A 14,782-nucleotide genomic window follows, 5' to 3' on the forward strand; every position below is an offset into this window, starting at 1 on the left:
GCACATTCTTATCAATGTAGTGGCAAACCCCTTTAGCAACAGTCATAAGTTCTGACTCTGCAACTGTAGTCCTATAACACATCTGCCCCAAGTCATAGGTGCTAGTCACAGTCCTTGAAAAAAAAAAAAAAAAAAAGATTTTGTAGCCAGTGGTTGATGATGTGGCAGTCCTATTACATAGCGGTGGAAAATTAACATTACCAGGACACGCAGCACTAATGAAGGAGTAACCCTGCCAACAGCGCTCAACTACTCATGTACTGCCTACATATTCTGTTTAAAAGGCACAGAAAGGACACAAAAAAGAACATTTAAAGGAAACCTACCACCACGGATCTTCCTATAAAGGTAGATCATGTGGTAGGTGCATCTATAGGACGTGAGGATAGCCCTTTTAAGGGATAATCCTCACGTCCCCGCAATCTTTTAATAACTTTAATTTCCCTAACATGCAGATTTTCTAAAGAGGCTACTGGGACGTGGAGTAGCCGGATCTGAGGCTACACGGCCCGGCTACTCCACGCCCCGTGGCCTCTTTGACCCTCTTACCAGATGTCTTCGGCGCGCAGCTACATCCGCCAAGCCTGCCGTATGCACATAACAGCAGGCTTCGGAGCAGCGACCGCGAAGATGAGGTGCTACGAGGAGCTGTGCGCCGAAGACATCTGGTAAGAGGGTCAAAGAGGCTACTGGGGTATGGAGTAGTTGCGCCGTGCAGCCTCAGCTCCAGCTACTCCACGCCCCAGTAGCCTCTTTAGAAAATCAGCAAATAAGGGAAATTAAAGTTATTAAAAGATTATCCCTTAAAAGGGCTATCCTCACATCCTATAGATGCACCTACCACTCAATCTACTCTATAGGTAGTTCTGTGGTGGTAGGTTTCCTTTAAATTTTACTCAGGTGGCACTTGGCATCTGGCACACTAAAAAGGAGCAGTCTCATAGACTACCCTTTCAAAATGTATCTGACACATTCAATTTACAGCCATTTCTGCCAAAGGACACCACAGCTAGGCAGACAAACCAAGGAGCGCTGGAGTTTCTCTGTATGAGTTGCTCCCATACTGGCAAACTCCACGCACTGGCTCATAGTCCCAAGCAAATGACTCCTCTATATGACATCAAAGGATACGCGACAAACTTTGAAGGAGCCTGGGTCCTCCTTCCAAAAAGCTGCTTCATACACCACTTCCCAAAATGAAACAAAGTAATAGAAAAGGAATACATGTAAAATAAAGAGAAAGGGTCACCTGGGCAATGGACTCCGGCTTACTGAACGCTTGGACACAAAAGGGCTACTGGACCGCCTGCGTCCATATGGACTTGGAGATCTCCCGCTGTAGGAGCCACTTCCTCTTTCATAACTAGAAGATCTCCTTCTGTAGGGACTTACAGAACGCTGCCTCCTGTTGTAGGGGCTAGGGGAACGGGCATTAGTCTGATAAGAAGAGGGCTCTTTGTAGTTTGGACTGTCTGCGCTTTTCTTGTATGTATCAATGTAGTTACTAGAGGCATGTGAACGGGATGGGCTTCCATCATAGTCCTGGCCACCCGAGTCATCAGAATGACTGTCATCCTGCTTTGGGCTGCTGCCATATTTTCTACGTGGACTTCGCCCTTTTCGCTTTGGGCTGTCAGAAGTTTTGTAACGTTTAGAAGAGTCCCTTTTGCGGTGGCTTTTAGCCCGATCCTTGTGTCCAGATTTAAGCTCTCTCTCCCTCCGGGATTTTTCTCTGTGCATTTTTGATACTCTTATCTCTCTGTTGGTGGACTTTGACATGCGCCCATGATCATCTGGATCCTCAACCACTCGTTTGGTTGCACTCGATGTCCGATCTTTTGCACTCGCCACCTTGCTCACACTTGTCTCCTGGATTTTCTCAGGCTTACGTTCCCTTTCCAACTGCTTACTCTTAGTAGACTCTTTAAGCTTTTTGTGCTGGTGTCGGTGACGTGTTTTATGACTCTTGTCGCTCCTCTCCGAACCTCTGCGCTCATCACTATCCCTTTTCTCAGGTTTGGAAGCAACGTCATCTGAGAAGGTATCAGAGTCAGAGCTAATGTCGTCATACTCTACCAGCTTGAGTGTTGTGGGAACCAAAGGCTCAGCTGTTACCGGTGAATCCCTAGGATGCTTGGACTTGTGTCGCTTGTGTTTGGAACCCACTCGCTGACGGTCTTTGTTATTGCTGCTCCCACTGCTTTGCGGCATGTTAGATGCAGACCCTCCGCTATCCTTCTTGTTCCCATGCCGCACTGGGTTTGGCATTCCTCTGCCGAAAAATGGGGGAAGGGGGAGAGGGGAGGGGTGAACCCCACAAGATTGCAGCAAGTTTACTTTGCCAAACTCAGGCAAGTTAGAGGCGACAACGACCCTCTTCACCACGTCTCTTCCTTCATTCACAGACAAGTCACCAATTCCACATAGGGGTAATGTGTCGCCAGCATGAAATATAAGGTGAACAGGACTACCCTCCCTCCATATAACAAGGTGACTGTTCCAGAAGTTTCCGCCTTCACAGATAAATAGTCCCTGTGTTTGAAGTAACTGCTGTGTTTTGGGGAGTCACTCAGCCAGTTATCACAGGACTTTTTCACAGTTTTAAGCAGTTCATGGGTTCAGGAAGGTTTGGTTAGTCCCATACACGTTCATTGTGTGGCACCATTAGGCTTCATGTGTACGAGGCGGCAGTCACAGGAGGATCAGGATGTGCCAGGCCTCCTACAAGCTGCTCCTGGGAGCCCTACACCATAGTGGGGTCTCTGCTTCCTCTGTCAATGGATGAGGGGTCTCTTCACAAAGCATTGGTAAGGCTTCCTCTCAGTCCAGCAGGCAGTGTCGTCTAGGGGTAGATGTCCTCTCCTCGGGCACGGGTTACCAGAGTCTCCCCCTGACAGAGGGTGACTGAAGGCCTCCTGTCTTGTCGTGGCTGTCAGCGCGGTGCGGCCTCTCCTCCCTCACTTGTCTGTTCACTACTTTTGCTTCTCAAAGCGCTCTGTTCGGCTTGTCACAGCACGGGGCTTCTCCAGTCAGAAAGGGCCGGTAACGGGGAACGAATCTCACGGGATTTCGGCGGGAACAAATAGGTTGCCCCCCGCAAGAAACGGCCGCCTTGCGTTTCCACAGGCAGCGGTGTAACCCTCTTCTCAAACTCTCGCGAGAACTGTTCTTCCCACAGGTAGCGGCCTCTCTCGAAATCTCGCGAGTTCTCGTCGCCAGCTCCAAATGCCGCGAGAGCTCAGAGAGAATACAATCGCTCATCCTGTAACTGATGCCCTGTGGAGTCCGAACTCGCGAGATTTTGCTTTCAGCCTGCTGCACATGGTGGATTTCTCGCGACGACCGAGCGGTTTTTTTTTTTCATACAACTTTATTGACTGACGAATTATCAGTTACAGATCACATGCTCTGTTCATACATTCAATTCCGTGATGGGAAATAGCACTTTATGAAATTATGGAGAAAATTATACAGATAATTGTAACTGTGGTGAAAAATCCTTATTGGCGCCTGCTGTCATTTAACCATTGAAAGAGTAACTAAATGTTTGCAAATTAAAATAAAAAGCCTTGAAATTTATTTTGACTAAAAGTGCTCAGCTTATTTGTATGGGAACTAAAAGTAACTAAAATAAAAAAGTTCCAAATACAATGCAGTTAAAATAAAAACACAGTGTGCCATATAATCTATAGGTTTGGTTTTCACAGCTTTTACTGACGCACAATACTGCCGAAATGATCTCAAAAATAGCATTTTTATGGTTTTTTTGGTATGTTTTAATACTACAAAAAAACTACAAAAGGGAGAGAGATATTTTTTATGCTTTATGTTTTTTTAACGCTTTTCATTAGCTCCTAATTGGGGTGTGAACATGGATCAACAGATCACTTCTTAAGATGAGTGGACCCAACATTCCCTTTCGTGTTCAGCCGGGTCGACCTTGATGGATTGGTGGCTTGTTAAGATCGCACTGGTTTTGGACGCCATCTTGACTACTGTCCACCATTTTAAGTATTAGCCGGGGGTCACGCTGGGGGTCAAAGCACTGTCCAGTTAATGTCATGATTCAAACTTCATTTTATGAAACCTGTTTGCTCGCCTGTCAGCTAATTCCCTTTAACATTTAATGAGAAGCCAGTCTGTCCTTCATGCTGCATTATATTTTGATTCTGGAACCAGCTTATCTCCTTCTTCTCAGGGAAATTAGTATAAACATGTCTGTGAACAAGGTCTATTAGCCTTTTCTGAGAAATGTGCTGGTAAATTCATTATGGCCAATAGCATTGCAGTATTCTATTCACGCCTCTTTGATGATTTTCTGTCTGTGATATTATGCATTTGAGAGATTAAAAGAAAGAGAAGATCTTTACATATACTAAGAGACTGACTTGTCTTGGATTGTGTTCTAGCCCCGGGGCAGTCATGAAAGAGTTAATTTGAAAGTTACTGTACAACATAAAGTAAGGGCGGTTAAGCCCTAGATAAAAAGCTCTAACATGGCTGAACAGCCGATCGGGCAAATTGACGATACTTACTATGGCTAGGATGTGCATCATGTCATGACTGGCATAAAACTCCCTGGTGACTCTTCCTGCACAAATTTGCTTTAGCTTTAGGGGCACGCGTTCCTTCATTTTGGCTTTGTGTTTTTTCTTTTTCTGCTGGTTAGATGTGTCTTACGCTATTTTGCTTTTTGATAAATATATATTTTTTTTTTAAAAGGCTCAACTTTAACATCTGGAATCAGGAAATACTGCATAAAACTAGACAATGGTATACATGTACCACACATGGCGTTTTGAACCTGTTTTTGTTCAGTTTTTAAGCAGTCTGTCCAAAAACGCAGTTTTGAAGAACGCCTGTGTTTTTTGAACACTCATCCGTTTTTGAACAGTTTTAATTAAGATAATTGGTAAAACCTGTCAAAAATGGATGTGTTTTCAAAAAACGAATACTGCTTTAAAAAAAGCATGCAGTTTTTGACGGCCTGCTTAAAAACTGGCCAAAAACGCATTCCAAAAGCCATGTGTGCCATCACCCTTAGTGTCAGAGCCAGCCCTGAAACAGCAGGTGGTACTTACTAAACTCTCTCCTCTACAATCTATTTTTAATGCAGCAGCAAGACACATCTATCAAGACATTCCATGGATGCCTGCAGTCTGTGACCGTCACTGTACTAGTTGCCCGTTGCCATCAGACTAAGACCCTCTCATTCCCTATACTGCATGTAACTTTCAATTTTTTTTCTCTAACTCTGTGTACTCCCTTCCATATAATTCTTTAGAACTTGATTCCAACAAACTAGTTACTCTGCAGGCCATTGCACCCAGGGCCGATACAGGCAAGGCCCACTTAAGGCTGTACATAAGGAACCCATGGGGATGAGGGGGGCTTATAAAGAAATAACCATGAGGGGGCTGTTTGGTCTGATAAACTAAGAAATATTTTTTAAAAAATCTGAATTTTTAACGCCCGCCATGTGAGTTCACTGCAAAGGGGCACTGAGGATCTGTCGCCCAGGGGCCTACTGAAACCTCGAGCCGACCCTGATTGCACCCTAGATTCTGTAAATCTAAAACTGCAATGAAAACCAAAGCAGCTCACCCCTCCACATTACCATTCAGCATCATACAGTCACACTATGGCAGTTGACTCCATTTTGCTCACGGAGAAGGAAGATCCAATCCAATCAGGGAGTTCCAAAATTTTGGCTGAAGCCCCTTTTGGCTGAAGCCCCTTGCACCACTACACAAAGCAGGAGACACCGTCATGTCAGCACTTCACATCTCCTGCTTCAAGCAGCTCTGTACAGCTGCCAGGAGCAGGTGACGCAGTATAATTAAAGGGTGAGAGACACTGAAGGGGTTAACTGTGGATGGGCGGTATGTTTCCCCTAGGTTTTCATACTATGCGAGGCCTGAGTGCTGAGCTTGTGTTGTCCAGCACCTTGGACACAGGTGATGGGAGCAGCCTAATCAGCCTGCATAAAGCTGCTCAGCAGAGCTGAGAGTATTGTCTCTCTGAAAGGAGGCTGGAGAGCACACAGCCCTGACCTCTGTGCCTGGGGCAGCGACTTATTTTATGTACTGGTGGTGAGTTAGAGAAACTCTGTTTAGTTAGCACCCTGACAGGTAGGATTTTGTTTGTTTAATGCCTGAATGTAAAGGCTGTTTTATTTTGCTGCTGCAATAAACGCAGGTGAGACCTGTTTTGGACTGTACCTTGGTGTCACTGTCTTGAACTGCATCACAAAACCCCGCTACCACGGTCTCTACTGGGCCAAATCTCCCATATATGGTGCTTCGGATTGCGGGCAGTTCAAAAGACACACACCTGAAAGGCTCGCTACATCCTGCAACATTGCATGGCCTGGGTGAAAGCAGCAGGCAAATTGCAGGATAAAGCCAAGATGGAGGAGAGATCCCGCCAGCAGCAGGAAGAGTCCCAGGCTAATCGGCAGCTGCAGCAAGCCATGCTCCAGCAACAGGAGGAGAGATCCCGCCAGCAGCAAGCCATGCTCCAGCAACAACAGGAAGAGTCCCGAGCTAATCGACAGCTGCAGCAAGCCATGCTCCAGCAGCAGGAGGAGAGGTCCCGCCAGCAGCAGGGAGAGTCCCGAGCCATGTTCCAGCTGATGATGGAAAAGTTTTCCGGCATTATGGCAGCACCGCAAGCAACGGCTACTGAGGGGTCCCATACTGGTTTGCAAGGGTATCCAGTTGTCCAGCATTCCGCACGGGCTGCAGTGCAGAAGGCTTTACAAAAGATGACGGCGACCGACGATGTGGAGGCTTATCTCACTGTGTTCGAGCGAGTAGCTGAGCGAGAGGAGTTACCAGCTGAGCAGTGGGCAGATGTCCTGGCGCCGTTCCTGTCAGGCGAATCGCAGAAGGCTTACTACGACCTGAGCGAAACAGAGGCCCATGAGTACCCCCAGCTAAAGGCGGAGATTCTGGCTCGTCTTGGGGTCACCATTCAAGTTCGTTCCAGCCGGGTCCACCAGTGGGCATACTCTGAAAAACTACCCCCGCGCTCCCAAATGCATGACCTTATCCATCTTGTCCGGAAGTGGCTACAACCAGAGGACTGCACCCCGGCACAGATGGTCGAGAGAGTGGTTCTTGACAAGTTCACTCGTTCTCTGCCCTCTCGGCTCCAGAGATGGGTTGGACAGGCCGGTCCCACAAATGCTGAGGAACTTGTGTCCCTAGTAGAGAGATATCGGGCTACGGAGGATCTTCTACTTATCTCTCCCACATGAAGCAGTGCCAGTGACAAGGCCACTAAACCATCTGGTAAGACTGCTACTGCAGAAAAAGGGAAACAGGTCAGGTTGGGAGGGGGTCCATTGGGGGGCTTGGATACACAGAAACCCAGTGAGGCTCGTGACAGAGGTCATAGCCGTATCCAGTGCTGGCGATGCCATGAAATGGGCCATATTGCTGCCAACTGTCCCCTGTCAGTGGAGCCAATGGACTGCGACCAGACCCGGCGAATGTCACTGTTTGCCCGGCCGGTTCTGGCAGCCAAGTCAGTCACGGATGCAGAACCCCAAGTGTGTATGGTCACAATCGGTGGTCACACGGTGGAAGCCTTGCTAGACTCGGGGAGTCTGGTCACCCTGGTGCGGGGAACTTTGGTTGATTCTGGACTGTACAGTGGGCGTAAAGTGGGAGTGTTATGTATACATGGGGACACTCGTGAATATCCCACTGCCGTCATCAACCTACACACACCTTGTGGTACTATCACCCATGAAGTGGGGGTGGTGGGGACCCTGTTTCATGAGGCTATTATCGGCAGAGACTTACCGGTGTTTTTGGACCTCTGGAGACGAAGACCCACCTCAGGTGCTATTACAGATAATGGACATCGGATATGCCCGGCCTTGGCCCCTGAACCCTTCGAGGCCAATGTGCCCACACCAGCAGTATGGGGTGACCCCAGGTGATGAATTCTCTCCCCGAGAGGTCCTAGCTGGTGAGGTCGAGGGTCACGAGGAGGGGGCCGACATGCCGGACCTTGAGATTTCCCGTGAAAATTTTGGGGCTGCACAGCTACAGGACCCTACCTTATTTAAAGCACGGGAGAATGTTAAAGTGATAAATGGGGTACTCCAAATACCAGGGGCTGACAAAATATACCCCCGAATGGTGATTGTTTGGGAACTGTTGTACAGGGTTGACCAGATACGGGGTGAGGAGGTTGAGCAACTTGTAGTACCCCAATCTCACCGTAGGCTGGTGCTAGATTTGGCACACAAACATGTGCTGGGAGGGCACTTAGGTGCTGAGAAGACCCGAGAGAGAATCCTGCAGAAATTTTTCTGGCCTGGGGTATGGGAGGAGGTAAACCGGTATTGTAGCTCCTGCCCTGAGTGTCAACTTACTGCCCCGTTGTCCCACTTCAGGAGTCCTCTGGTCCCATTACCAATCATAGAGGTGCCGTTTGAACGGATTGCAATGGATTTGGTTGGCCCCATAGTCAAATCCACAAGGGGGCACCAGTACATCTTGGTTATCCTGGACTACGCTACGCGTTATCCAGAGGCGATTCCATTAAGGAACACCTCCTCCAAAAACATTGCTAGGGAGCTGTTCCAGGTATTCTCCCGCACAGGCCTCCCCAAGGAAATTTTGACTGACCAGGGTACCCCATTCATGTCTAGAGTAATGAAGGAGATGTGTAAATTACTGCAGGTTAAACAGCTCCGGACCTCTGTATATCACCCCCAGACAGATGGCCTGGTCGAGAGGTTTAACAAGACTTTGAAGGGGATGCTAAAGAGGGTGGTCAGCAAAGATGGGAAGGACTGGGATTGTTTGTTGCCTTATCTGATGTTTGCCATACGTGAGGTACCCCAGTCTTCCACAGGTTTCTCAACCTTTGAGCTATTATATGGCCGTTCCCCGCGTGGACTCCTGGACGTAGCTAAGGAGACCTGGGAACAGGAAAGGACCCCCCACCGTAGTGTGATTGAACACGTCTCCCTTATGCAGGACCGCATAGCGGCAGTAATGCCCCTTGTAAAGGAGCACATGACAAGGGCACAAGAGGCCCAGTCTAGGGTCTACAATAGATCAGCCAGACTCAGGACCTTTAACCCGGGCGACAGAGTGTTAGTTCTTGTGCCCACCGTAGAGAGTAAGTTCTTGGCGAAATGGCAAGGTCCATATGAGGTCATGGAGAAAGTAGGGGAGGTTAACTACAAGGTATATCAGCCGGGGAGGAGGAAACCCGAACAGATATACCACGTGAACCTCCTAAAGCCATGGAGGGAAAGAGAGTCCCTGATAGCCGTGGGAGTAGGAAAATCGTCTGTCCCCAAGAAGGTGACACTCGAGGTAGGTGTACCCGATGCCAAGGTGCCTGAAGTACGGATCTCGGAGTCCCTCTCCAGGGCCCAGATTCAGGAAGCGAAGGAGTTTGTGCTCCGAAACGTTGATGTGTTCTCTAAGTTACCGGGTCGTACTTCAGTCATCAAGCATGACATCATAACCGAACCCCACATCCGGGTACACCAAAAACCCTACCGGGTCCCTGAAGCGCGCCGGCAAACCATAACCGAAGAAGTCAGGCAGATGTTAGACCTGGGGGTTATCGAGGAGTCTAAAAGTGACTGGTCGAGTCCTATTGTGTTGATTCCCAAGCCTGATGGTTCCCTATGGTTCTGCAATGACTTTAGGAAGTTGAACGAGGTATCCAAATTTGATTCTTACCCTATACCTAGAGTTGACGAGTTGATAGAACGACTTGGACAGGCTAGGTTCTTCTCCACCCGTGACCTGATGAAAGGGTATTGGCAGGTACCCCTTACTGAGTACCCCTTACTGAGAGAAGACAGCTTTTGTTACTCCCGATGGGCTATTTCAGTATGTGGTACTCCCCTTTGGGCTACATGGGGCTCCCGCCACATTCCAGAGGTTAATGGATCTCGTGCTAAAACCTCACCGGAGATATGCCTCGGCCTACCTGGATGACATCATAGTCTATAGTAACGATTGGGAGAGTCATCTAGCCAAGGTACAAGCAGTGGTAGACTCCCTGAGGGCAGCAGGGTTGACAGCGAACCCCCAAAAATGTGCGCTTGGTCTGGAAGAGGCCCGTTACCTGGGGTACCGTATTGGGTACCCCAAGTAAATAAAGTGGAGGCGATACAGCAGTGGCCACGACCTGTGAGCAAGAAGCAAGTGAGGGCTTTCCTAGGCATAGTGGGCTATTATCGCCAATTTATTCCCGATTTTGCGACAGTAGCGGCACCCCTGACTGACCTGACCAAGGGTAGCGGGTCGGTAATGGTAAAGTGGAGTGAAGAGGCTGAGGGGGCGTTTCAGCGACTTAAGACGGTTTTGTGCGAGGGACCGGTACTGATCACCCCTAACTTCACCAAAACCTTTATTGTACAGACTGACGCTTCCGACGTGGGTTTAGGGGCTGTCTTGTCCCAAGTAGTGGAGGGTGAGGAACATCCTGTGACATTCCTGAGCCGCAAGCTCACACCCCCTGAGAAGAACTATAGTATAGTTGAGAGGGAGTGCTTGGCGATCAAATGGGCTCTGGAATCCCTGAGGTATTACTTGATAGGGCGACAGTTTACGCTAGTAACCGATCACTCTCCCCTCACCTGGATGAGTCAGGCTAAAGAGAGAAACGCCAGGGTCACAAGGTGGTTCCTTATGTTACAGAATTTTAAGTTTACAGTAGAACATCGAGCAGGAAAGCTGCATGGGAATGCCGATGCCCTGTCTCGTACCCACTGTCTGATGGCCAAAAGTGTTCGCCCCCACAGGGTCAAACAGAGGGGGAGGGTATGTGAGACACTGAAGGGGTTAACTATGGATGGGCGGTATGTTTCCCCTAGGTTTTCATACTATGCGAGGCCTGAGTGCTGAGCTTGTGTTGTCCAGCACCTTGGACACAGGTGATGGGAGCAGCCTAATCAGCCTGCATAAAGCCGCTGAGCAGAGCTGAGAGTGTTGTCTCTCTGAAAGGAGGCTGGAGAGCACACAGCCCTGACCTCTGTGCCTGGAGCAGCGACTTATTTTATGTACTAGTGGTGAGTTAGAGAAACTCTGTTTAGTTAGCACCCTGACGGGTAGGATTTTGTTTGTTTAATGCCTGAATGTAAAGGCTGTTTTATTTTGCTGCTGCAATAAACGCAGGCGAGACCTGTTTTGGACTGTACCTTGGTGTCACTGTCTTGAACTGCATCACAAAACCCCGCTACCACGGTCTCTACTGGGCCAAATCTCCCACAAGGGGTATTCCCATTTCAGCAAATTAATGTTATTGTATGTATTATAAAATGTTATACAACTCTCCAATATACTTTCTGTATCAATTCCTTGCAGTTTTCTAGATCTCTGCTTGCTGTCATTCTATAGAAAGCTTAATTGTTTACTTTGAGCGGACAGAAATCTGACCATGGTCACACAGGCGCAAGGCTTGTTATATCATACAGCTCTGATTACTGTCTGTGATACTAACGATCTGTGCACCTGTGTGACCATGGTCAGATTTCTGTCCACTCAAAGTAAACAATGAAGCTTCCTGCAGAATGACAGCAAGAAGAGATCTAGAAAACAGTGAGGAATTGATACAGAAAGTATATTGGAAAATTGTATAACTTTTTATAATGCATACAATAACATTAATTTACTGAAATGGGAACACCCCTTTAAGTCACCGCACCTCGACCTGCACACCACGAAGAGGATACAAATCAGGAGGGAATTGGGGTCCTGCCTCTCCTAGTTATGCCCATGTCTGTATACAACCCCCCCCCCAGTAATACATCTATATACAGCCTCCTACCCCCTGTAATGCAGCCTGCTCCCCCTGTAATTCATCTATATACAGCCTCCTTCCAAGTAATACATATTCAGTCTCCTCTCCCCCATTATACATCCATATATAGTATGCCCCAGTAATACATCTATATACAACCTCCTCCCCAGAAATGTATCTTTATAGAGCCTCCTCTTTCCTAGTAATGCATCAATATACAGTCCCCCAGTAATACATCTTTATACAGCCTCCCCCAGTAATACACCTATATAAAACCTCCCCATTCCACTAATACTTTTACATAAAGCCCCCCCCCCCAGTGATACATCTATACACCACCTCCTTCCCCAGTAATACATCTATATACAGCCTTGTACTGCCAGAAATACATCTATATACAGCCTCCTCCCCAGAAATATATCTATATGCAGCCTCCTCTCCCCCAGTAATGAATCAATATACAGCCTCCTCCCCCCTAGTATTACATCTATATACAGCCTTCCCCATTAATATATCTATATACAACCTCCTCCAAGTATACAGCCTCCTCCCCCCTAGTATTACATCTATATACAGCCTTCCCCATTAATATATCCATATACAACATCCTCCAAGTAATACATCTATATACAGACTCCCCCAGTAATACATCTATATGCTGCCCCCCCAGTAATACATCTATACGCCTCCTCTCCCAGTAATAAATCTATATACAGCTTCCTCCAACACTAATAGATTTATAAACAATCTTCCCCACCAGTATTATATCTATATACAGCTTTCCCCGAGTACATCTATATATAGCACCCCAAGCAATACATCTGTATACATCCCCCAGTAATACATCTATGTACAGCCTCCTCACCAGTATTACATCTACATAAAAGCCCACATAGAATAATAAAATTGTACTCACCTTCCCTCACTCCCCCTATGCGTGCCGACTTCGTCTTCTTTCAGGATGTCAGCGTACTGGTGCAGGTGGCGCATTGAAGTCACACACTGCACCAGTATGCTGACATCCCAAAAGAAGACAGGGTTGGCGCCAGGACACTGATTTCCTCCACGCTCCACGGTCTATGGCAGAGCAGGGAATTGTTCCCTCACTCTACCATAGAAACCAGTCTACCAGCTACTGCATGGTTCGTAAAGCCAGAGCTGGATCCGAACATATAGTGGGGGATTCGGACAGCCATGCGACCGCCAGATACGCCCACACTTAGTGGGGGTCCTTATAAGAGCAAAGTGGTGGGGGCCCCGGGGCATGCGCTCCGGGAGCCCACCGCATAATCCTGCCCTGTGTGTACAGAAGTGAAAATTCAAATTGGGGCCCATGCCCTGTATCTTTTATGACCACAGCAATGCCCTTGATGTACTTCATGAAATGTACAGTGTTATGGAATATGATGTTGCTATATAAATAGGAATAGGATCTGCTCTAAGTATTGCAGCTTGGGAAGTACACAGAAACATGAAAAACAGAGCTGTGTGTATGAGCCCATAAAAATTCATTTCTATCATTTGACAGCACAGGACAGAAACAACAACTATGAGTATATTCTGGTGGGTCGGCTGGTGCAGATATATTTATTGAGACATTACATTATGTGTAACAGATGTGTACTACTTTTAGAGGTGAAGATGACATTGCAGTATCCAGCACACACAATTACAGTACTATGAGCCCTTTCACTATTTGACTTTCACTTCCTCTTTCAAATGACAAACATGGGTGGAAACATTTTACCTTAACCAGAAAGTCTTGTTGATAGACAAGTAAATAGAAAGTGACACTTCGGTGACATCCCCATTACCACTACTATTCTGTTATAAAGCCGATTAAACGATGGATACATACAGCACTCTACAGGCAGCCATAAACTTTACAAAGCTCATTTAGCTGATATTTATATCTTTAGACCTTCTAGATGAATTTGTACTCCGTGAATAAGTTTGACTTTCAACATGCCCAATTATTTTGCTCTAAGGCCAGTTGCCCACAAGACAGTTTGGTCCTAAAAACACACTCCATTCGCCCGTATTACTGGACTGAGCCACGGATGTCAGTTTATTTAGTGAATTAAAGCTTTAGTCCAGGAATCCCTCTAGTGTACAGAGCTCGTGGTAACCCAGCCTAATGCAGATAAACCTCCACCAGAGGTATGGCACGTTGAAATCAAAATGCTGGATATTTTGTAATTTGTGAGACAGGACCAGAACCCTCTATCCCATAGGAGACCAGCAGCACTGTACACTTATGTCACAAAGACTGCATCCAGATTGCTGACCAAGCAGCTGAGCCCTTCTTGGCTCCCACCAGCTGGCCTGTAACCATTGGACCAAGGCAGAGGTAGGCTTCTAAACTCTGGATCCATAGCCATCCATTGCCACCTTCTTGTGTGCCTGCAGAGAGGTAAGTCTACAGCATGTTACCTGTTGCTTTATTGGACTGTATGTCATTAAAGACACAATGGGGCACATTTACTTACCCGGCCCATTCGCGATCCAGCGGCGCGTTCTCTGCACAGGATTCGGGTCCGGCTGGGATTTAAGATGGTAGTTCCTCCGCCGTCCACCAGGTGGCGCTGCAGCGCCGAAAATAATCTTAACGCCCCGGAATGCACCATCCCATAGAAGGTGAAGGTGAGCGCTCCCTAAGCGACACATTTTCGGTTTTTAAATGCGGCGGTTTTTCCGAATACGTCGGGTTTTCGTTCGGCCACGCCCCCCCGATTTCTGTCGCGCGCATGCCGGCCCCGATGCGCCACAATCCGATCGCGTGCGCCAAAAACCCGGGGCAATTCATGTACAAGCGGCGCAAATCGGAAATATTCGGGTAACACGTCGGGAAAACGCGAATCGGGCCCTTAGTAAATGACCCCCAATGAGGCAGATTTACTTACCCGGTCCATTCGCGAGCCAGTGGCGTGTTCTCTGCGGTGGATTCGGGTCCGGCCAGGTAGTTCCTCCGACGTCCACCAGGTGTCGCTGCTGC

The 14,782-nt window shown here is 47.7% G+C and overlaps 1 protein-coding gene across 3 annotated transcripts in view; it reads right to left on the reverse strand.

Moving 5' to 3' along the window:
* CDK12 (cyclin dependent kinase 12) overlaps positions 1-3,291 on the reverse strand; it is a 36,494-nt gene extending 33,203 nt beyond the window's left edge. For 2 of the 3 annotated variants that reach the window (XM_072111516.1, XM_072111515.1), the window contains exon 1: positions 1,250-3,291. In XM_072111516.1, coding sequence (XP_071967617.1) covers positions 1,250-2,268 — 1,019 coding nt within the window. In that variant the 5' untranslated portion in view covers positions 2,269-3,291. The remainder of the gene's footprint in view (positions 1-1,249) is intronic. The other variant, XM_072111517.1, reaches the window with a different exon arrangement.
* Between the last annotated feature and the right edge of the window lie 11,491 nt (positions 3,292-14,782).

The sequence above is a fragment of the Engystomops pustulosus genome, chromosome 6 (genome assembly GCF_040894005.1).
Source record: "Engystomops pustulosus chromosome 6, aEngPut4.maternal, whole genome shotgun sequence".
NCBI classification, from domain to species: domain Eukaryota; kingdom Metazoa; phylum Chordata; class Amphibia; order Anura; family Leptodactylidae; genus Engystomops; species Engystomops pustulosus.